Source organism: Engraulis encrasicolus, chromosome 15 (genome assembly GCF_034702125.1).
Source record: "Engraulis encrasicolus isolate BLACKSEA-1 chromosome 15, IST_EnEncr_1.0, whole genome shotgun sequence".
Taxonomy (NCBI): Eukaryota; Metazoa; Chordata; class Actinopteri; order Clupeiformes; family Engraulidae; genus Engraulis; species Engraulis encrasicolus.
This window is the reverse complement of record NC_085871.1, coordinates 22,316,228-22,338,679: the sequence shown is the minus strand read 5'-3', so window position 1 is coordinate 22,338,679 and position 22,452 is coordinate 22,316,228. Positions and strand designations below refer to the sequence as shown.

Here is a 22,452-nt window from a genome sequence, read left to right as displayed (position 1 = left end):
GTCACGTTGACAGTGGATCTTAAACGCTAAGGAAATGCCCATTTGGCTATGTTATTTTGACAATGTTGCATAGCAGAATATGCAACAATCTACTGGAATGCAGTAAACAATCGTCCGTTTACTTGAATGAAGACCTCCAAAAATGATAATTCATTGACTTACCACTGGCAAAATGTCCGCAGATGAATTTGGAAAATTAACTTGGCTTGAGAAACTGCACTAACTTAAGAAGCAGGAAAACAGTCAAACGAATTAAATTATCATGTAGTCAACAACTGCCCTGTGATGCAATGTGGTTCATTCATTGTTAAACTTTACTTGGCCGATCTGCAGGAAGAACTGCAAATCAATATTACTGAACCAAGAAAACCAGTGGGCTTAGTTTACTTACGACTAGAAATGAGACACTACCACCTAGTGGTCTGTCCACTGACGTGTATACACGGTCAAAACAATGACTGAAAAGATGTCTTACAAACCAGTAGGCCTATAGCCTATTGATTTGGAAACAGTCATTGGCCTTTTTCTACTTAATACAATAGATCTGAAATACACAAGCATTTATTCACCTTTTGCAGTTTTGAGGAGTAACCTAATGCATTACAAAAGCAATTAATTAGGCTACTGTAATGCAATCCTTTTTGCTGTAATGCAGTAATGTAAGGCACTACAGGGCAAAAAAAACATTTACTTAGTTACAATGCTACTCAAGTTACAAATGCATTGCAATGACCTGGATTTTAGTGATATTCAGTGTGGTGCAGAAAGAAGCTATTCCTGAACCTAGTAGTTTTTAGTCTGCATGCTGCCAAAAACACCCCCTGTGTTGGAGGTGAAAAAGTCATGACTCAAAAGCTTGATTTTCACTGTAATAAATTGCCAGATCCATATTTAGGCAAAAGTAACTAAAGTAATGCAAAAGTAGTGGAATGCCTTACATTTTAAATATAGTAATATTGTAGTGTAAGGGATTATTTTGAAAAGACAGTAACATGTAATCAGTAATGCATTACAGTTTTGAGTAACTTAACCAACACTGACCTTTTGTTTAGAATTAATGCAGAAACCATGCACTATGCAATGTAAATCAGTAACAACAGATAGACTTAAAACACCCAAAAAACGATCTGAAATCTATTATTCTTCATTAAATCATCAAAGTTGCTTGTCCATTTACTGGCATTACTTTGTAGTAGTAAAACACATCTTCAAGGTAATTTAATATACAAGTATTTTATTTGTCACGTGTACAAAGCCTTGTGTGTGTGTGTGTGTGTGTGTGTGTGTGTGGTAGTTCTCGGAGGTCTTCTTCAGTCTCGGTTGAGCTGTAGGGCAGCATCATAGTGGCGAACACAGTCCCCATCCATCAGTCAAGTGTGAGGGCTGGGTTGGTTGGCAGGCTGGCTGCAGTTGACTGAGGAGGAAGGAAAGCAAAGTTATATGCAACCTTATTAAAGCTGTGGTCAATCGAGCGTAAACATACACCTTCCACCTGAAGATTTTATGCGCGTCCAAGTTAGACCAAGCGCATTGACGTCGGTAATGAGAATATGTTACAGTTGGGGTAGGGAGTCTGCAAGAAGAGCACACAATCACTTCCTCAACCGCAACGGATCAAATTAATTGTTATTGAAACGTTTTTAAAGAAATTTGGTCAGCAATTAAGTGTAACAGTGTTAGATAAGCAATAAGCCACTTGAGTCCGTGGGTTATGCTCAATTGATAACAGGCAAGGGGACGTTTACGCCACTCCGCTTCGCGTCGTGCCCCACTCCCCCCCTTTGCCTGTTATCAATTGAGCATAACCCACGGACTCAAGTGACTTATTGCTTAATTCTTTGTTATTTGAAATTTTAAAAAGAATGTTTTAACACTTAGCTTTTTTTTGGCTGGTTAATTCCTTGCCTTTTTCCGGTGCTGGATTGGGGTGACAGGAGGGCTCAGGTACTGTTGTTGTTGACTGCTCCTGAAACAAAATACTCAGCAAAAAATATTAGTAATACAACAAATTAAAGACTACAGGCAGGCCCAATTTAGTGAAAAGCCCCCCCACCAACGTCAAGGTACAGGCCTAACGAGAGGGTTTTTTTTTGTTTTGTTTTTTTTTAATACAAAAATAGAACTGATTTGAATAAAAAATAGAACTGATTTGAAGTCTGAACAGAACTGATTAGAACTGATTTAGAGTATGGGAAAACACCTGCAAAAACACTAGGAAAACATTAAAGCAACATTCAACTTACAAAGTAATATCACATTCATACAAATTGGCCCTGTAGAATCAGAAAAGGTTAACAAAATACAATGACAGTACACTTCTTACATACATACTGTGACGTGTCAACAGTACCTACACAAAACTGGTGGAATAGTTGTCCACATCTCCTACAAACAACGGCATCCTTACCATCGCGAATTGGTCTCCGGCAGTGGCAGTGGACCTCCACCTCCATGGTCTGCGGCATTGTAAATGGTGGACTCACAGCAGACTCTGGGAACTGCGCCAGGTGTCCCCTCTGAAAGCAAGAGAAGAGATGGGCTCGCATCAGTACCTGATTGTAGGTGGTCTGACAAGGATCCTCACCTCTGCAAAGTGTAAGACTGTTTGCAATAGCAAACAGACCACAGTCACTGCCACCATGCTGCTGCTGGATGCTTGGCCAAAGAATCCTCACCGTCCGTCCTGGAAAACAAACCAAAGCAGTGATTTGCATCAGGAATTCCGGTGTATGTGAAGCATTCATTGAGTCGAAAACGTTTACTTCACGTACCTTGCATCCAATGTTACTTACCGTAACCCAGTGGTTTGCGGACAAATTAAAAATCTGTACAAACCCCTGGGTTGGTCCCGGCACAGTTGAGAGTAGAGCCACAGAGGTGGTGGCATACAAACCCTCCGTTGACGGGAACTGTGCCTTCAAGAGAGCCTGAGCGTGGTCCATGGTCTCATCGTTCAGCCAGGTGTGGGGACTAGAGAGAAGGGCTCCAAAGTCGCTCATCCTTTCATCCCTCCTCAAAGCTGGCAATGGCCTCCCTGACTGAACACCTACGATGACAACTTCAGCATCCTGAAAGACATGAAATATCTGTTAAGGCAGTTTGTTGAGGGCGTGACTATATGTTGAAGTTGTAAATTTAAGTGTAAATCTTGTTATACCTCTTGTGTGTCTTGCTCGACCTTAGAGATGGGTGAATCACTGGATTCCCCAGTCTCTGCCTGAGCAGACAGAGAAGTGGTTGCGATGCCTGTCACCTGTTGCAAGCATAAACAGAACAAAACAAAACTGTCTTTAAAAATTGACACGTAGACCAGCATTGCCAATGATGAATCACGGCACCAATTCACAAATTCATTGTTCTACACAAAGCTATTTAACATACCTGAAGTGTGTTGTCCACAACATCTGAGCTGTCAGCAGATGTCATTCCAACAGCTCTGTCTGTGGACATGTCAGTCTGCCCCCCTGAGATAAGATATTGTATTGAAGTCATTTGTAATATTACTTCATTGAAGAGAGTGAAACACACACACACACACACACACACACACACACACACACACACACACACACACACACTACATAATTAACTCAAGTACATACGCAGAGGCTTCACTGAAGCGTAGGGTGTCTTCGTCGACAGTGGTTGACCGTCCATGGTCTCCAGCTGGACGAGGTTGTTGTCCACACTGATGACCCTTGTTCATGGAAACATAAAAAGGAAATAGAGGACAACGTCAGCAATGCAATTCCTGTAAGCACATGAAAATACATAAAAACATTGGAAAAGAAATGGTCTAGATTTGAAGGGGAGAGAGCTCATGATTTGTATGTAATGGGAAATAATTCGGTAGTTGGTGAGCAGGACGACTGAAACATGTGAAAAAGGATCAAGGATCAATAGAAAAATTATGTACCTGTACTCAGTGGACGACCAATCAGGAAGCATGGTCATACCAGGTCTGCCACGTTTCCGCTCGTTCCTCTTCAGGACCACCATGCCAGGAGTGATCGTGAAACGCTTCACTCCCTTTTTGCTCTTCTTCCGGTAGGAAGATTTCTGCCTTTCCTGGGCCTTCTGGATGTTGTCACGCACCTGAGCACAGTCATGTGAAAAGATTCTCCATTAAGAACACTTATTGTTGTTGGTTGAACCGTTTGTAGGTTTTTGAGCTATCCTGCTGGCAAGCAGACAGACAGACAAATAAACCAACGCCAACAAAAGCATAACCTTCTTGGTGGACGTAATTACCTGGTCAAATACAGCTGCATCTTTCTCAGCTCGACTGGACATAAACGCTGAAACATCGTCCTCATCAACAGACGCGACAACCTCAGCCTCAGGAGTATCACTGGCAATCTGTGTTATCACAAAGACATGTTAATACATGTATGTAATTCAGAGCTTGGGAGGAAAAATGTGTCTGAAACTATCACAACATTATACATACCTCAGAAAACAGCCGTGGCTCACGGCCATACATCAAACGAAACGGTGAAAACTTGGAGGAAGCCTGCTTAGAGGAATTATGGGCAAACAATACCTCTTTCAGGTTGTCCTCCCACCTTTCCTGACTACCTTCCAGAGTCTTCCCAATGGCTCGCTTCAAGGTCTGGTTAGTCCTTTCGTCCAATCCTGCAGAAATAAAAATGATGAAGTTATTAATAACAGTAACAATTGTGTTGTCAAAATACCAGTACTACATATAGAACTACTACTTTATGTATACCGTTTGTCTGTGGATGATAGGCACTAGTCATGCGGTGTTTCACCCCGCACCTGTCGAAGAGACTCATGTTGACCTTTTTAACAAAAGACAAAAAATAAAGAAAACATGCACACAAAAGTTGAGAAGAGTCAGTTACAGAAAATGATGTGAGAATGCATCTAGACTTGCAAAATATGCAGATTTTTGGTACTTACGTGGTTCCAGAACTCACGGCCTCGGTCAGTCAAGATAACCTCAGGAGAGCCATGAGTCAGGAAGATGTCCATCATTGCCTATAACATAACAAGACACACACACACACACACACATATTAGTGGTACAACCAAGTCATAGGTGAAGAGTAGCTTCTCAGTGCTGATGGGGTCGCCGGCATCATGACAACATTATCGAACGCCTTAGTAACAGAATAAGACATAGCCGCCACAAAAAAGGTTATAACATACGCTCTGCGCTAAGGGGTTAAACTCTATTACTTGCTGTCATTTAACACACACCTCAGAGGTAAGCAGTGCCTGCTTCTTCTTAACCCTTTAATGCATAAGCCATTGGACTCACACTAACGCATAACATGGGTCTAAATAGACCCGCATTCATTTCCAATGTATTTCTGAGCATTAATCATGTATTCTCTCACACAACTTCTAAAACCAATACATTTATCCCATAATTCTTCTAAAAGTAATTACATAGGTGGTCCTTAATTCAAAAAAGTATTTTTAAAAATGTTCTTATATTTTTATTTTACAAATAAACATGAATTTGGAATTAAATCACTAATTTCTAGATGTGGATCGAAAATGGCCCGCATTCATTTCTAATGGAAGTCTAAATCTTTCACTATAATAACTTCCACAATTAATGTATTTTAATAGCTAATGGATTAAAAGTTGTGATTTAGGCTGTTTTTAATGCACAAAATGGGTGTTATTTTTTGTATCTTATATAAATAAACACACAAATAATTTCCCCCATTATTGCAGACATAGCCTAAGTCTGAAGTGTTTCACGTTAGGAACTAAAATATATTTAAAAGGATTCCAGTCAGGAACAAATAAACTGCGGACAGTTTTTGACCACTGCTGACCAATTGGATTTAAGCATTCCAGGTCATGCATATTTGTGTAATAAGAGACGGTGTGATCGGAGGAGCCCAATAGCCTATATCAGGCCATAATTAACGTGCATGATTATTAGGCAACTTTGCTTTCCTATGGGAAAATGTGCCACAAAAGACATCTAACAAACTCCAAAAATACTATAAACAATTTTGATGTCTTCCAGAGGGGTGTGGCTGTCTTGAAATATTGGTCACATCCGTCTAAAGCACTGTTACAAAGCCATCAGTGTCACATGACATGAGCTCACAAAATCACTGCCAGATTTAGAAGAATTGAAGATGAAACTACCACAAAAGTATTACCTGCAGTGCTGTTATATTCCAGAACTGAAACCTACATTGAGTGTCCACAAGAACATTGTATTCAGCACTTCGAGACATGGCCAAGGTAAAACAGGCTGAAACCTGAAGACCACTCAACAAGAAACTTAAGTCAAGACTGGGTCAAGAAATGTCTTTAGACAGTTTTTTTCAATGGTTTTATGAACTAGTGAAGGTGACTGTTAATGGACCAGGTAGATGAGTCTATGGCTAGATCAGCAATGTGCACACTTACATATGTGTTCCTGAGTTCCACTCAAATGCCAGCAAAGTACAGCATAAATACCATGGTCTTCAAAAGATGCAAATGTCTTCCTCTCAATGATCCAGCCATGGGCTCATCCACCCTGTCTGTCAAGAGTCACTTTCCCAAGTCCATAATAGGCCTAACTTTGAAAACTCTGTCCCCAGGTATATTTGACCCAGTCTTGACTTAATTAACTTGTCTAGTGTCATCCCTTCTTACCTTGGACATATCTCTGAGTGCTCAATGCCCTGTTCTTCTGGACACTTGGTGTAGGTTTCTGTTGTGTAATATTATAGGACTGCAGGGTAATACTTTTTTGTAGCTCCACCTTAAATTCTTCTCAATTTTTGGCAATGACATTTCTTACGAGACTGATGACTTTGTAATGATGCATTTCATAATTCTGTGGTAAAGTGACCTACGTCTTACCAATTTCACGACAGCCACATCCCTCTAGAAGACTTAAAAATTGTTAATCGACTTTTCAGAGTTTGTTAGATCTATTTTGTGGCCCATTTTCCAAGAAAACAACAAAATTGCCTAATAATTATGCACACCTGATATAATGTGTTGGGCACCTTCGACCACAGCCTCATATTTTTATACAAATATGCATGGCCTGGAATGCTTAAATCCGATAATTCATATAGATTCCTGTTGGAAAATAAGCATAAAAAAGACAATATGGTCAAAAAACATGTTTGCCTAATAATTCTGTATATAAAAAATCAATGCGGATCATTTTTGACCCATGTCTGTAAATACCATATAATTGTATAAAAAGATGTCTATTTCGAAGAATAACCATAAAGTATTTGAATTAAATATTAATGTTGGGAGTTAATACTCCATAAATGACAAAAAGTTGAATTTTTAGTAAAAGAATCAAAATCCTTTCTCAATATGGCTATGAGACATTAAGCTTGTGATGAAATTACATAGGAAATGAATGCGGGTCTATTTAGACCCATGTGTCTAAATATCATATAGTTATATAAAGTGACTTCTATATCAAAGAATAACCATCAAGAATTTAAAATAAGTATTGATGTTGGGAGTTAATACTCCATAAATGGTAAAAAGTTGGACTTTTAGTAAAATAATCAAAATCCTTTTTCAATATGACTAAGAGACATTAAGCTTGTGATGAAATTACATAGGAAATGAATGCGGGTCTATTTAGACCCATGTTATGCGTTAAAGGGGTAGTAACCAAAAAAGTGTTTTCACGCAAAAAGTTATGATGCATAAAAATAAATTAAGTCATCTAAGGGACAAAAACAAGTCAATTGAGGAATTCATGGAGTGCTGAGTAAGAAAATTGTATTCTTACAAAGATATAGAAATTTTAAACTCAGCCGGGTCTATTTAGACCCATGTTATGCGTTAAAGGGTTAATGGGTCTTGCCTCCACCCATTTTGTGAAGAAGTCGGTCGCTGTCAGGAGGTAACGGTTCCCACCTTTGCTTGACTTCTGCAGGGGTCCGATGAGGTCAACACCTTCAAAAAGATTACGCACAGAAAGCCATATTATTGTGATCTTGTCATTTTAATACTGTTACCAAAGAACGTGTGCTTGCCCATGCAAAGTACTGTCTTACCGATCATATGCCAGGGTGCAACCGGCTTTATCGGCTTCAGCTCGGGTGGCTCCGTCTTCACCTTCTCAAATCTTTCGCAGTGTTTGCAGCCATAAATCTTAATGATAAAATAGCAAATGAGTGTGATATTGTAAGTAGTTGTATATTACATTACATTGCACTATAAAGCATAAATCACAAGCACACTATTAATCTAGTAGCCATTACAGGGGGTCCACGTGCACCCCACGTAATTGTTGTTGACATCCATTTTTTAGACTCCTTAATATGTCTAGTTAACAATAAAAGATGTTAACATTGCTGCAAATTGTATAATCACATAACTTTTGAACCCAACATGGTACAAAGACAAATGACACCACATTTAGGGCTGGTGATGAAAAAAGTTAATTCAGGGCCCTGGACACATGGCTTTATTGTTTTAAATCACCTACCGTCTTCCCCACATCAGCAGTGATACTGCGCCAGTAGAACCGCTTTGTAATCTTGTCCACCATGCGGTCCCTGCCGAAGTGGCCTCCATGAACCTCGTTGAGGATGGCGTCCCTCTCCTCCTGGGAAAATACGACCCTCCTCAATGACAAACCATCAGCTCCGACGTAGAACATGGTGTCACCTAAAAAGAGGGAATAAGTGGATGTTAACCATAAAATCTGGCGTGGGTGTTTGCCAACTGTTTTGATCCAAAACACATAGCACAAGACTGAACGCTTCACAGTTCTCTTCATTATTCAACAAGTCAAACAAAGGAATATTTCACTACATACAGTCTTACTACGATACTACTTCAATTCAACATTGATAACTAGCAGCTCACCTTGTATACTCTTTAAGTTCATACAGTGATTGATTGTTTTCATTGATTGACTAGTTTATCATGGTATTGGCACAAAAAAGTCATCTGATTTCAATAATAAAGTATTTAGCCAAAGCCAATTAAACAACACTTGTTCCCAACACTTAGAAGAAGGGGGGCATTATACTAATACGACTGAGTAATAGTTTCAACCTCACACGTCAGTCAGTCAGTCACCTCATTGATAGGGCTCTCAGGTGAATTCTGAGGTGAAAATACTTCTAAAATATACTTATCACTATATACACCTTCATAAACATGGCCACACTCCTTGCACAACATTTCGATATTTCACACATGTGAATAAAAACGTCAATATCACCGAAAAGCAACGTTGTATCCATGTCTGTCTTGGCAAAGTCGAAGGTGAATTCTGAGGTGAAAATACTTCTAAAATATAATTATCACTATATACACCTTCATAAACATGGCCACACTCCTTGCACAGCATTTCGATATTTCACACATGTGAATAAAAACGTCAATATCACCGAAAAGCAACGTTGTATCCATGTCTGCCTTGGCAAAGTCGAAGCATTTCATTCACTCCTGCTAGCTAGCTGTCTTGCTTCTTATTAGCTCTATCCGATATACAAATATAGTCTGCTGGGTTGATTAAGTCAAAATCACGACATTATACGTCTTAATAAAGTAAATATATTTACCTTGAAGGGAGTAGCAGGGATTAAAGCAAAAAAAAGTAATCTGACTGAACTTTTTTACCGGTTAGGCACCCGATCGAGTATCACTCCGTAACCCTACGAAAACCAATGTAGCCAGGCTCTGCCCTCATGACGAAACATACATGCAAGGAATGGTGCCAGAGCAGACGGGGCAGTCGCCTAGAGCAGAATAGGCCTATGTCTTGAGGGCGCCAGTAATACCAAAAAGTGCCACAAAATCAGAACTTCAACCAACATAAATCTTTACACTTCACATGAACAATGAATATTCATTATACACTCAGTAGACCTATATAGACTCAGTATGAGTGTACCTGTAGGTACTAGATCAGATGTGCTCAATCAGATGTAAGCCTACAATGCTATGTTTACAGATGCCAATTTCTAAATACAAAAAAAGGAAAGAGGGCGGGCAGGCCTAGGCCGCTCACCAGATTGACTAGAACTGGCCGAGAATGGAGGGATAATGGATACTATAATTTGGGGCAGGTTTTGGTTATTTCCTCTTATTTCTACCCATTGTTTATGAATTGTTCACAACATCATGCAGAATGGATTCACAATGAATGCTGCTTCAAAATGGTAGCTGATCTCACAGAATTATTGACTTGGAATTGCAATGTGTTGATACAGTGAGTGATCCCATTATGGGTTTTTTTGTTGTAGTAGTAGGCTATATTTTGTCTTTCACATTAGAATGGGCAAACACTGTTCTGGTGAAAGCACTGGTGCGCATTGCTTGCAGTTGTATTTCTGACATTTAAAAAGCCCTGATCATAGCAATCAGAGGGAGAAAACTAGCTTTAATTATTTGTATGTTTTTCACCCTTCGGCCTTTTTCAGTATTCATCCTGTTACAAATAACTTGTTGACGTTTACAAACAGGGTGCGGTATGTCTACCTCTGTGTTCCGTTTTGAAAACTACTGGCTACTTTTTTGCTTCTCGATGTGCGGTGCCAAGCACACGCTTACCATTGATTTAAAAAACGTCCCCGATTCTTCCTATGCGCACGTGTTCTACAAGCTGACAGGACGCAGCAGACACGACAGTCACAGACCTATCGTTTACAAAGGTAACACACTTTCCCAAGCTTGTCGCGCAGCTTTCCACTCGAATCAAGGCAAATCACCCACCCATCAGTCCTGAGTGCGCAGTGCGCAAATAGGCTAACTGAACTCAAACGAAACGCATAGTCCGAGAAGATGGGCACAGACGTTGAGCCACTCAAAAACAAGCGCACACATAACTGTTGCTGCTGCACACTATTCCAGTTAGCAGAAATAGCGTCACACAGTAACCAGCCTTGAAAGTGAAACAAACGTCGAAACGGCATTTATCGACCATGAGTCCACCCATCAGAACACTGCTTCCCAGAACAAGACGTGGCATAAATTGGCTCTGCCAGGGATAGCCTATCCGTGACCCAAATGCAACCCATTTTTAACTTATTTCTTGAATATATATATCGGCAACAACAAAGTTAATCTGCTATGAGTACAGATGAGACTGTGAATTATCCGTTGTCAAAAAGACAACTAGCTCTACACGCAGCCAGTCAAACGCGCTAAACTTAGAGGATGAAACGCATGGTAGGCTATCCTAGTTAGCTGCCATAGTCGTAGTGTTGGGCAAGCTACTTGTAAAATGTAGTGAGCTAAGCTATCAGCTACTCAACCATAAAATAAGCTTCACTACACTAAAGCTACCACCATCAGAAATGTAGTGAGCTAAGCTTCAAAAATGTGGAAATGTAGTTCACTACACCAGAAGCTACATTTTCCCGACATATTGTCAGCTTGATTTAAAATAACAGATAGGCCTACCTTCATTAAACAAAACTTTATTGATCTCATTATACTTAATTGATATTTATTATACATTCAGTATTTTTTTTTTAATATCATTATAGGACACAGGCCTAGGGTAACCCCAAGTCCAAGGGGGGACATGGATATGTTTTTGAGGGACAGTGTGGGGCACTCCCTGGCGTGCCCCCCCACACACAATTCACTAACATTTTTCCTTCGTATAGGCCTACCTTACATGAGCTCGCGTTACTATGTGCGCATCGCATCGCAATTGAGAACTGCCGCTACTTGCGGTTAACTTACATAATATAGAACGTAGGCCTAGCAAGGAAAAAACAGTCGGTTTTCTGCTAAGGCGACGTGTTAAAAAGTAGCATGGAACAAAGTTACAAGTAGGCCTACCACCTCTGACTTCATTTCATGCAGGTGGATCTTGTGTTGCCTTCACCAGCTCGGGACCTCTCGAGACAGCTGACGACACTGCTCACATGACAATCGAGTTCTGGAGTTTGGCGCATGAACGCCACTGATCCCGGAACAATCGGGATTGATGCGTGTTTTGTTTTGGTTCTCTTTTCTTTTTTTCACCTCACCTTGAGCCTCCACACCCACGACATATAATTTTAGCTGAAGTAAGCTAAATTAAACAGCCAGAGACCAGCATTACTGACATATGTGCATCTACAATTGAATGACATTGACTGGTGTTGTTGATAGTGATTACAAGATGATATTTTAGCATTTATGATACTGTTTACATGTCAGTTGCATGCATGGGCGCCATGTTGATGATGCATGTGTCGTCACACAAAACACAAGCTCGGGAACTCGTTCTTCTATACTTCCGCCAGAGATCAACCTCGATAATTATCGATCTGACATTGCGTCACCAAATGTTCACTCCCACTTTCCCGAGGTTTTAGGTCGGCTTTCTGGGGATTCTCGATTTTTTGAACGAGCCATTGGAACCCCTGTGTGACTGCCTAGATCTCGGGAAAGAGAGTCATTTTTTTTCTTCAAGCAACAAAATGTAGCTTTTGTGGAAGCTACGTCGCTACTTGAGACAAAAGATAGCTTAACTACAGGGAAGTTACTCGATACATAAAGTAGTGACGCTACGACCAAGCTACTGGGGAATGTAGTTAAACTAGTAGCTTGTAGCTTGTAGCGAAGCTACTGCCCATCACTGCATAGTCGTCCCATTGGGGCTAGTAAGAGTCACAATGCTTAAAAGGCAAACCCTTCATGAAAAGGACATCATACGCAGTCGAAGTAAACTATTCATTTTTTTCCTAAATATCTGCTACGGCAGGTGCAATGATGGAAACGTCACTGCACTTTATACATTGTATTACAATTATTTTCTTTTCTGCCATCAGCAACAATTTTGGCTATTTAATTTTTTTTATCTCTCGCGTTGCGCTGCCACAGAATTGTTGACCGCTCGTGTACTTTTTTTTGGAACACGGAAGAACAGGGGATGACCCAAAACTAGGCTACTGATGAGTGAATGTTGTATCACACCGCCAATGGTGGAGTAGCCTAACTACATCCGTAGGCCTACACCAAACACACCTCTCGTCCCCTTCTCATGACCAGGAGTGCTCTCGATTTGAGTTCAGTTGGAAAGTAAAAATTGTAAATTAATTGACATAAATTATACGGACGGAAATCCGTCCAAACTAAAATCCAGTTGACGGAATTCCGTCGTAGCGACGGAAAACTTTAATCCCTGGAGTAGCTTTTGGACGCCTTCCTTATGGCTCTTTTGGAAGACTCGCTTGTCCCTGGCTTGTATTTCTCCTGGCTAGAAAGGTAAAAGAAAATGTCTTCAGGTGAAATGGGCATCTTGATGATAAGTCAGCTTACACTAAACACCGATGTAATAGAACAAATACAGTATCACGACTACTATAATCTAAAGTCTAAAATATTACAGTCAAATGTCACGTCAGCTAACTAACAAGTAGCTTAAACTAACTAGCCTGACAGGCAATACACGTCCTACGACAAGAATGACAACAACAACAAATGAATCCCTGACAGTTGAGCTGTAAGTGAAAGACTTTAGGTTAAGTAATTAAAAGTTTAGCTGCTCGAAATTGAGATTGTAGATCACAGAGACTGCCAAGAAAACAATGCGCGCTCTCTGCTTAGCTGATCTGAGGCGAACGACGAGTGTTCTGTCATTAAATTGCACTTCTAAGCGCGAGCGCTCCTGCCATAGCGACCAGCATAGCGACGTTGTTGAACAGCTGATTCGAACGCGATTGTTGCGTCGCCCGGAACTTTTTCCCTGCCCGGAACAAATTCCCTGTGACAGACCCAATGGGCAGCTATCTGCAGAGTAAGTAGTATAACTAGCTATCGGGACATGATCTACCAATCTTGGTGTATAGCTCATATCATTTCCTTACAAAATCTGTTTTTTGCTTTCAGACAGAACCGACTGGTGTCCTACCGCGTGATTTTAGAATGGGCTCTGAAGGGAGAAACGCTGGGAAAAGGAAATCGGACACCACTTCCATCATGCGTGGTTGCAGCAATCCGTCAGAAATTCCCATCGGAGTCTGGTGTCTACGCTGGTTTTCAGGAGGTACAGGAAGCCATGGACATAGTATTTTAGAAAAACCAGGCCTAGTGTTTTAGTAGGTTTTCTGACATTTATGGCAAACTTTACATGGCTTTGCAAGCATATAGGCTACAGACAAATGTACTGGTATTATGTTTACAAATAACATGTGCATCATCAACCATAGGCTACACATACTGTCTGCAGGACCCATCTGCATGCAAAAGTCATTTCACTTGCAAGTTTGAAGTCAACACACACCAACACTCATTTGTAAATAGAGACAGTTGTTTATTGTTTTACAAACATGTAGGCCTATATGTACATACCATTGATAAAAAATAAAGATTTGTTTTTGTGTACAGTAATTATAAATGTGTTGTTTGTTTATTTTGTGTCCTGCTGTTAGTTCTTAGCATATGTATAGTCTATAGTAATCCAATATAGCCTCTTTATGTGATGAAACTACTACTGTACAAGTGATACACACACAAAAAAATATAAAATTGTAAATTTAGCATAAAGGTTTCACAATAGTTATTGTTCCTCTATGCACCAACAGAAACAATTATCCTCCACCATATTTTGAATCAAATCTATCTAAAGGCTTATTCAGAAATTTCCCCCAAATATTGAAACCGTTACTCGCATAGAAAAATGAATGTTTAGTTCTGGATTACGGCCTTTTGTCTTTGGCTTTGAATCTGGATGTACGGCCTTTCCTAACGTCCTCCTTGCTGGGTTTTGGCAGGCCGATGTTTGCTGCCAGCACAGGGACACGAATGCGTGAGGATGGGTCTTTGTATCTTATGGTAGGGTCCATCCTTCTTTCGATGACTTCCTCCATGAGTTCATGTCTGAACCTTTGGGTAGTGGCCACGTAAACAGGTCTTTCAATCCAGTGCCCTGATTGTTTTTGGTAAACCAGGTTTGTTCTTTTGACACCTGTAATCACATAATTGAACAAATGAATGTTGTGTTTTACTGTTACTGTTTTTATTATATTATTTTCTGTATTATTAGTAATAACTAAATCTACAGTAATCCAAGAACACACAATTATTTTTTACCCAAATACCATTACTTGCATTTCAGTGCTGGTATTACTTTGGCTACAAAGTACAATATACAGACCTGCAAACTCGTCAGAGAAAAAAAGGTGACCGTCTCCAGCCCCCCCTACATGATTCACGTGAATGACCTAATTGGCCGGGAAAAAGGTGACTGTCACCAAAAGGTGACAAGTTTGCAGGTATGAATATATCGCCAGGGGGTTCCATGATAAATGTAGCCGTTCTTACCAGATGCTGTTACTGCCTGTTCTCGAGGTTGTTCGTGGTTTTCGTTGTGGTCCATGACCGCCAACATTGTCCGTGCCACCATGGAGGGGTATGGGAAGTGCAACCTCTTTGGGCAGTATTTCAGCAACGAATTGTGGAACACCTCCAGTTCCCCTGATGAAGCACAAACAAAATCAAACACAATTTAGAAAACATTGTGAAATGTAATTATATGTTTATGAAGTGTTGAACACTGCCATTGTTACTGGCTTGACAATTATTTCAATACATTTTTCATACCCGTGTGCTTGAAGAGAGTCATGTGGTTCAAATCCTTCAGGAGACGTGTATCCATGACAATGTCACACAGGGCTTTATATGCTGGTGAGGTAGGGGACAACCACTTCCTCTCTCGCTGCTCATATGGTGAGAGTTCAGCGTGGTAGCATCTGAATTCGCGCTCACCCTCCTCCCATCGATGGACACCCTGGATGTGGTGGAGGATGGACATCCATCTTCTTTGTAACTCCTGAAATTACATTGAACCACAAGTAATACACATTGCTGTGGTCAGTTACAGTTCTTGCATAACATCCCTACCAAACCACACATGCCATAAACAAGTCTGACGTCTGTAGTCATCGTTTACCCAGCATTTTAAAAATGCATTTTACATATGGTTACATAGAGAGTTTTGGTTTCTTGGTTGATTTTAATAGGAATTTTGATAATCACAAGAGATCACAATGTTGACTAAACATAATTTGTTTACAGGATTTGGCAGAAATTGGAAAGATTAGGAGAGTAAGTAAATTCAGTTTCTGTGTTTGCAGGTAGTTGATGGCTGGAGGGTTGTAGGTGATACCTCAAGCAAGTAACCAATTTTGCCAATCTGGGTCCCGTTGAGCCCACCTCCTGCAAAGCCTAAACAATCAACTAACCACTGCCTTTAGTTCAGCAGATATGCCTTGATGTCTCCCAATGACCCACCAGCCACATCTGTGGTCAAACCTCTGGAGAAAGCTGTGTTTTGGGGGGTTGTGGATTGGGTGCATCTACATTACAGGATAATGGTGTCTATAGGAGGAGCACATGATCACGGCCGTACAACCATGCACCCCAGCGCACACACCCTCAGACAACATCACACCCTCATATCCAACAATATTCAACAACATCAGAAGTGTACATCTGTCTCTTTCAACACTCACCGTAGGGTCTCCTTCACATGAGCTACAGCTCCACCACATGTGGTTGCTCACGCTCTTTGTCCATGGTGCAAGGTCCCTGCAGTTCCTCTTGTTTGAGCCCACAACCACTTTCTTTTTAATCCCTAAAATGAGAGCACAGTCACAATGCTGATTAGACAACAACACATATGCAAACATGTTTGGCTGCTTAGCACAGGGGTACCCCACATTTTATTATGAAAAGGCCTTCCATATACCTATACATTCTAGCCCAGGCCTATGGGTCGTGCCAAACAGTTTTTCTTTCACAGCTTTCATAACCATACTCTGGGTCTGTGAGGCGGTGCCTCACTAGGATATATAACATAATAATGATAATAGAGGTAATGTTCAGAGGCATAATACATGATTATAATACTATTGAGAATATTGAATCCTACTTTCGCTTTATTTTGGTTTACATTTCTTTATGAAATTATTCATTTTGTTATGTTATACTTTTCATGCCAACCAGCCGCAGCCACCCAGGGATCCCCACCTCCACTTTGAAAACTTTTGGTTCAGCATAATGATGCCCACACAAACTGACCTTTTGCCACATGCCAAGGATCAAACTGGTGTGTAACTTCTGGATATTCCTCTCGTACAATCTTCCTTATGGAGGGATGCCTATCAGTGGTTACGACCTTCACAGCAATGCCTTCATCTAGGAGCCTGTCCAATCCCTGCTTGAAACCCATCGGTTCCATGGCCACTGAATTTTTTGCTTGGGTCACCTACAGGGCACAAGGGTAGAAAAAAATACATTACATTTCACATTTATGTAAATGTTATCTTTGTTATGTCTGTTATGTTTCTTCTGTGGTGTTTTGGTTCTTTACCTGAATCAAATCAAATCCAACGATAAGTTTGGTAGCATCATCCATAAAAGAATAAGTTGTGTACTTGGATGAATGACCTGGGCTGTCGCTTCTCCCATCCCCACAGAGGTGCACATCTTCACCATCCAGAGTCTGGCAGATGAGTCTGGCTTTTACGGTGCTTTCACGCTTCTTGTAGACTTTCTCGATGGTTGGAATGAGATATGAAGACTGTATGGAGTCATATGTTGTGTGTTGAGGTAGCTGAAGATTCAAAAGCTTAGCCCAGTCAGAAATGTCCGTGTAGGTTGCCCCTGTACACAGTGTGGCACCAGCTGTGAGGAGATTATTCTCAGGCATTCCTCTTGTATCGGGACACGATTGCCATTTCCCACTGTGTCCTTCATTGCACTCCCATTTTATTGTTATTTGGCTGCCAACTTCTTTTATGTTTTGGTTTACATCACACATGGGAGCTCCACAAGTTGGACATCTTTGAAATAGTTCCATTAGCTTGGACTCATTCACGATCCACTTCTTCTCATGCCAGCCTCCGGGTTGAGCTGATAAGCTTGTAGAGCTTCCTGTGGTTGAGGAGGAGGGGGTGGAGTAAGGGACGAAACTTGTGTCCGCTGGGTCGACAGCTGGCTCTGAGGTCATGCTGACATCCAAGGCTGCTGATGTGGCGCTGATATCCATCTCAGACTGAGGTACATCACATGGCTCCTGTTGTTGACAAATCAATGTAAATCATCATTTTTTTCCAGCATAAAAGTAGACATTTAAACCAGTCTTTCATGCCAAGTGTATTTACATACAAAGATTTGACAATCGATTTGAATTTCATTTCATTCACACAGTGCGACCGACAGCTTGCTAAAGACACACACAGGGAGCTTTACTACAGGGCACCTTAGCACTGCTCAAGCAGTATACACACACAAACCTAGCTGTATGTTCTCACCAATTGGCAATAGCATGCCCCTCACTGACATACCAGTTGACAAACATCAACAACCAAACAACCAAGTGTGCCACTTACTTCAAATTGCAGACCTCGTCTTGGACTGACTGTGCCCACCATGGCTGTAGATGAGGTGCCCTAAAAAATGAGCAGATGTATTGAATATCAACACCCTCAATTGCTATGGTTCAAAAGTATGATAATAAATTCCTTATCTTACCGGTTGTTGTGTCCATAAGGGAGCAAGGCGGGGTGACCTGGTGCGTGGCGTCACTGGGCCTTGCACAGGCAATGGCGACTTGAACTTTTCTGGAGTGGATTGTAGAATACCCGAAAACCGGGCACCGGCAGGTTCCGCTTCAGCAGAGTCATCCACATCCTCTCGTACACCACTGAGCGCACCCTAACAAAATGTAAAGAAATTATTACTCCACAAATGTCAAAAATATTGATTCAGAATATAATGTATGGAAGTGTTATGCTGGATAGTTTTGTCAGTCAATATTAGGCCTATTGTTAGATTACATTGTAATTAGTAATGGGCATAATCAGCTATTTGTAATGAATGTACTGCAATGGATGTGCTTCTTAGATAATTCACTAAAAAATGTAATCCATGAAATAGTGTCATTAGCTGTGGTTCCACCATCTACTACAATCACCATTTACCCCAAACAGTTGTAGTGTTACTACCACTTTGGAATGGGAAGACTAGAACTAGGTACAGTGATAGCCATTTTGTTGTTTGACTGTGGCTTGACTGGAAATCTCTGATGGGAATGGTCGAATAGTCTGAAACATTACATGAGCATTTCTTTGCAACGTCATGAAGCCATTTCATAAGAACAACGACCCTTACCATCACAATCATAATCATATGGATTTTATTTATACTTTCCAAGACCATCAAAATTAGGCAAAGGTCCTCTAGGTCATCAGCTCAGTAGCCTACACAGAACGAGCGAAGTAAACAAGCAACCCCCAAATGTCATGTCAAAGCTAACAGACTTCTTATTTAGTAACTGCAGTGAAGTTTTTTTACAACACAGGACGCAACGATGCTTCCCAGACTACTTTTACGTAGTAGTTAGTTATAAAGCACAACATAGTTCTACAGGCTAAGACAGTATATAGATAGGGTACTCACCGCCATTGCTGCAGATGTAGCACTACGCTCAATCTCGGTGTCGAAAACAGATGGGACAGCTGTGTTTTTCAGTCTGAGTACCATCTTTCCCGAATTGTGGGTCATTTTCTGATCATAGTCGTCAGGTTTGAAATGATCCTCGCAGATTCTGTATTTGTTTAATTGCTCCACCGGTGTAGTGTCGGAAATTCCTAGCGCAGCCAGCCAAAGACGTCTTCTGTGCTCATCTTTAGGAATTCTGTGGAACATTGTTGTTAGATGCCACTTCTGCTTGTTTTCGCAGCCTTGTACAATGCACGTATTTACCATTTTGTCGAAGTGAAGTAAAGCCTAAAACTTCAATGAAAAACAACGATTCAAACCACTCAAGCTAACTAGTAGTCACGGTTGTCTGTGGATGGTTGTCGCCGGCGTCGATTCCCCGCTACTAGCTTGTTTAGGGAAGTGGGGGGCGGGGTTCCTCTTACGTTCTGCAGAGTGAGCGTCGGCTGTATATTTCCGCACCGAAAAATAGTTCACACACCGAAATGACCACAAGCCTTCCACGTTGATATGCTCAGTCCTTTGCACTCTGCGTGAGGGAGCACTGCTCAAACAGTAATTGCTGGGGAAATCAAGTGATTTATTCACTTTGGCCAAAGTCTTTGGTGTGGCGCCGCTGGGTTGCATGAATCTACGCGCACCTTAGTAGTGGTCAGTGGTGACAGATTCGGACAATGGCTGGATCATCAGGAAAACTCTTCCACACACTTATTTAACCCTCGGGAATGCGGGCAGACACTTAATTTGGCCTAGGGGTGGCGTATCCCTTTAAGAGCGACTTGGTTTCGTGATTTCGACTTGAGAGGGAATTACAGTGAGAACTCAGCCACCGCGGCACGAGGGGAGAGCGTGACCAGCAGCCAGCAAGGAGCCTGCACGAGCGCCTCGTCTCTCGTCGTCGGAGCTGTGATGTTCGAGGTTTCGGAGGAGCCACTCGTCAAAGGACAGTTTGCAACCTGCCGGTAACCAAAGACAGTCGTGGGGTAATGCCAACGTGAAGCGCGTTTGAAGCAAGTTTAAATGTGAAGACGTGGAGTAGCCTCTACAACTGCTAAAAGGACTCTTTGAATTTGAAGATTCAGTCGGACTGTTTGCACTTGTCATAAGGATAAGTGAAGGACTTGCATATTTCATTGCTTGAATGTTTGAAGTGTGACTGTGTTTAATGTGATAACTTTTCTGATTATTCTACATTTTTGTTGCCTTTGATATTTGAATGTTTACAGGTTAAGTGTTAAGCACCACTAAGGAATTTTGAGAAGTGTTTTAGTTTAAAGGGGTACTGTGGTATTTGCCTATTTTCAGTGATTCTAAGTTTAAAGGGTGCTCTCATTTAATATTTATCTGACATAAACCTAGTGTATCTTGCCATTGGGCATTTAAGTTATCACTTGACATTCAAGTTGGTTTGATCTAACTGCAATATTATTACCTGATTTATTACTTGCCTACAGTTATTAGTGTATTACTACATTATTAATACTTGACATTATTGTTTTAATTTCACTTAATAGCATTTAAAAATAGGACACTAAAGGACAAGTTTAACTGATTTAAAATAGTTTCAAGAGGTGAAACTTCTTTAATTTCCAAGACAATTTAATACAAGATAATTAGTTTTAGGCTCCTCAAGTTTACTTATTAAACTCAGTTTAATTCTTAATATACCAAAATGGCTGATAAGGACATTGCAAGTGAAGTGCCAGGCCAGGAAGTTACTCATGAAGAAGGAGAGGAGTCTGTTCATGATGAACCCTTAGAAGAAAATCCTGCCAAGGACACTGAAGTGAATGCAGACACTGGTGTTACTGAAGACAAGAGGACAAGAAAACTTACTGAAAAGGGTCAGGAACTACATGATGAAAAAATAAAGAAACTTCAACGTAACTTCGACAAAACATATGAGAAATGGAAAATACTTGCCAAAGAGGCTAAAAAGGCACTCTCCTTACCCAAGTCAGCAGAAGTTCTACATGAACACCAACTTCAAGTTCATACTGCTGATCTCGAAGTGAAGGAACGCTATGAGGATATTCGCAAACACAGTGCCCCAGACGCAGACACCAGACGTCGGGTCGACACCTGTGATGCTGTATCAAAGCAACTCATTGAACGGCTACATGTACTACAAGATGAAGACACAGAGAAGCATTTACCCTCTGTACAAGCACCATGGGGTGATACTGGTTCAGTGTTTTCATTTAAAGAAGACCAAGTGTCCATATTTAGCCGCCCAGCCTCTGGACGTGTTTCGAGACGCTCAGTCACGTCTTCCACAAGGAAGCAGGAGGCAGAAGCAGAGTTTGCTGCTACCCAAGCTACCTTGAAGGCTCTAGCAGAAATGGAAGAGCAAGAGCAGGAGCTTGAAAGGCTTGAGGCTGAGAACAAGAAGCAGCTAGCGCAGCAAAAGGCAGAGAAGGCTGAAAGACTAGCGCAACAAGAAGCAAGGCGGGCGCAGCAAGAAGCAGATGAGGCTAGGAGACGGGCGCAGCAAGAAGCAGAAGAGGCTAAGAGACAGGCGGAGCAAGAAGCAGAAAATGCTGAAAGACAGAAGTTACTAGAGGAGAAGCGCAGACAGTTAGAGCGGTTGGAAGCAACTAAAAGAATGAATGCTGCTAAGGCAAGACTGCAAGTCTATGAACAAGACGTAGGCTCAGATGAAGAAATAACAGATCTTCTTCATAACCTGTCAGCGCCTCCACCTAAAGCTAAAGCCCCTCCAAAGTACAGCATGCCTTCACAGCCTGCCAGTAGGCCCCCTGCCACGAGTGATGAAGTCTCAAGGCCTACGTCTCCAGCTGCTCGCTCCACTTCTCATGATAACAGCATAACAATGCTTGCTGAAGCGATAGCAGAGTCCATAAATACAAGCCGTCTTCCAGTGCCAGAGCCGCCGATGTTTAGCGGAGATCCAATGAGATATAAGGACTGGAAAATGTCATTCCTAACCCTGATAGGCCGGAAGAACATTCCTGTCAATGAAAAGATTTACTACCTCCGCAAGTATGTCACAGGAGCTGCAAAGAAGGCGAT

General features: G+C 41.2%; 2 protein-coding genes across 3 annotated transcripts; both read right to left on the bottom strand.

The window, feature by feature from the left end:
• Nucleotides 1–296: 296 nt before the first annotated feature.
• Nucleotides 297–5,249, bottom strand: LOC134463893 (uncharacterized). 2 transcript variants are annotated; one of them, XM_063217230.1, is made up of 12 exons: nucleotides 5,224–5,249; nucleotides 4,924–5,001; nucleotides 4,730–4,802; nucleotides 4,451–4,635; nucleotides 4,252–4,359; nucleotides 3,917–4,095; nucleotides 3,603–3,697; nucleotides 3,382–3,464; nucleotides 3,158–3,253; nucleotides 2,772–3,068; nucleotides 2,585–2,683; nucleotides 297–1,414 (listed from the first exon to the last, which is right to left on the bottom strand). In XM_063217230.1, the coding sequence occupies exons 2-11, from the start codon at nucleotides 4,996–4,998 to the stop codon at nucleotides 2,672–2,674; spliced, it is 1,203 nt and encodes a 400-aa protein (XP_063073300.1). In that variant the 5' UTR covers nucleotides 4,999–5,001; nucleotides 5,224–5,249; the 3' UTR covers nucleotides 297–1,414; nucleotides 2,585–2,671. The 2 variants fall into 2 exon arrangements, with proteins under 2 accessions (XP_063073300.1, XP_063073298.1); XM_063217228.1 differs by having other exon boundaries at nucleotides 2,585–3,068.
• An 8,592-nt stretch (nucleotides 5,250–13,841) lies between these two features.
• Nucleotides 13,842–18,010, bottom strand: LOC134464503 (uncharacterized). Its single transcript, XM_063217943.1, has 6 exons — nucleotides 17,288–18,010; nucleotides 16,996–17,182; nucleotides 16,428–16,549; nucleotides 15,517–15,745; nucleotides 15,238–15,390; nucleotides 13,842–14,881 (listed from the first exon to the last, which is right to left on the bottom strand). The coding sequence occupies exons 1-6, from the start codon at nucleotides 17,963–17,965 to the stop codon at nucleotides 14,613–14,615; spliced, it is 1,638 nt and encodes a 545-aa protein (XP_063074013.1). The 5' UTR covers nucleotides 17,966–18,010; the 3' UTR covers nucleotides 13,842–14,612.
• Nucleotides 18,011–22,452: the final 4,442 nt, after the last annotated feature.

Excerpts from the sequence above, each read along its gene's own strand:
- LOC134463893 (XM_063217228.1), bottom strand. The coding sequence starts at position 4,998 with ATGATGGACATCTTCCTGACTCATGGCTCTCCTGAGGTTATCTTGACT. Across the intron at positions 4,360-4,450 it reads AGCCACGGCTGTTTTCTGAG|ATTGCCAGTGATACTCCTGA; the intron begins GTATGTATAATG and ends GTGATAACACAG. Across the intron at positions 3,069-3,157 it reads TCGAGCAAGACACACAAGAG|GATGCTGAAGTTGTCATCGT; the intron begins GTATAACAAGAT and ends CATGTCTTTCAG.
- LOC134464503 (XM_063217943.1), bottom strand. The coding sequence starts at position 17,965 with ATGGATATCAGCGCCACATCAGCAGCCTTGGATGTCAGCATGACCTCA. Across the intron at positions 17,183-17,287 it reads TTGGATTTGATTTGATTCAG|GTGACCCAAGCAAAAAATTC; the intron begins GTAAAGAACCAA and ends TGTGCCCTGTAG. Across the intron at positions 16,550-16,995 it reads TCCTTGGCATGTGGCAAAAG|GGATTAAAAAGAAAGTGGTT; the intron begins GTCAGTTTGTGT and ends CTCTCATTTTAG.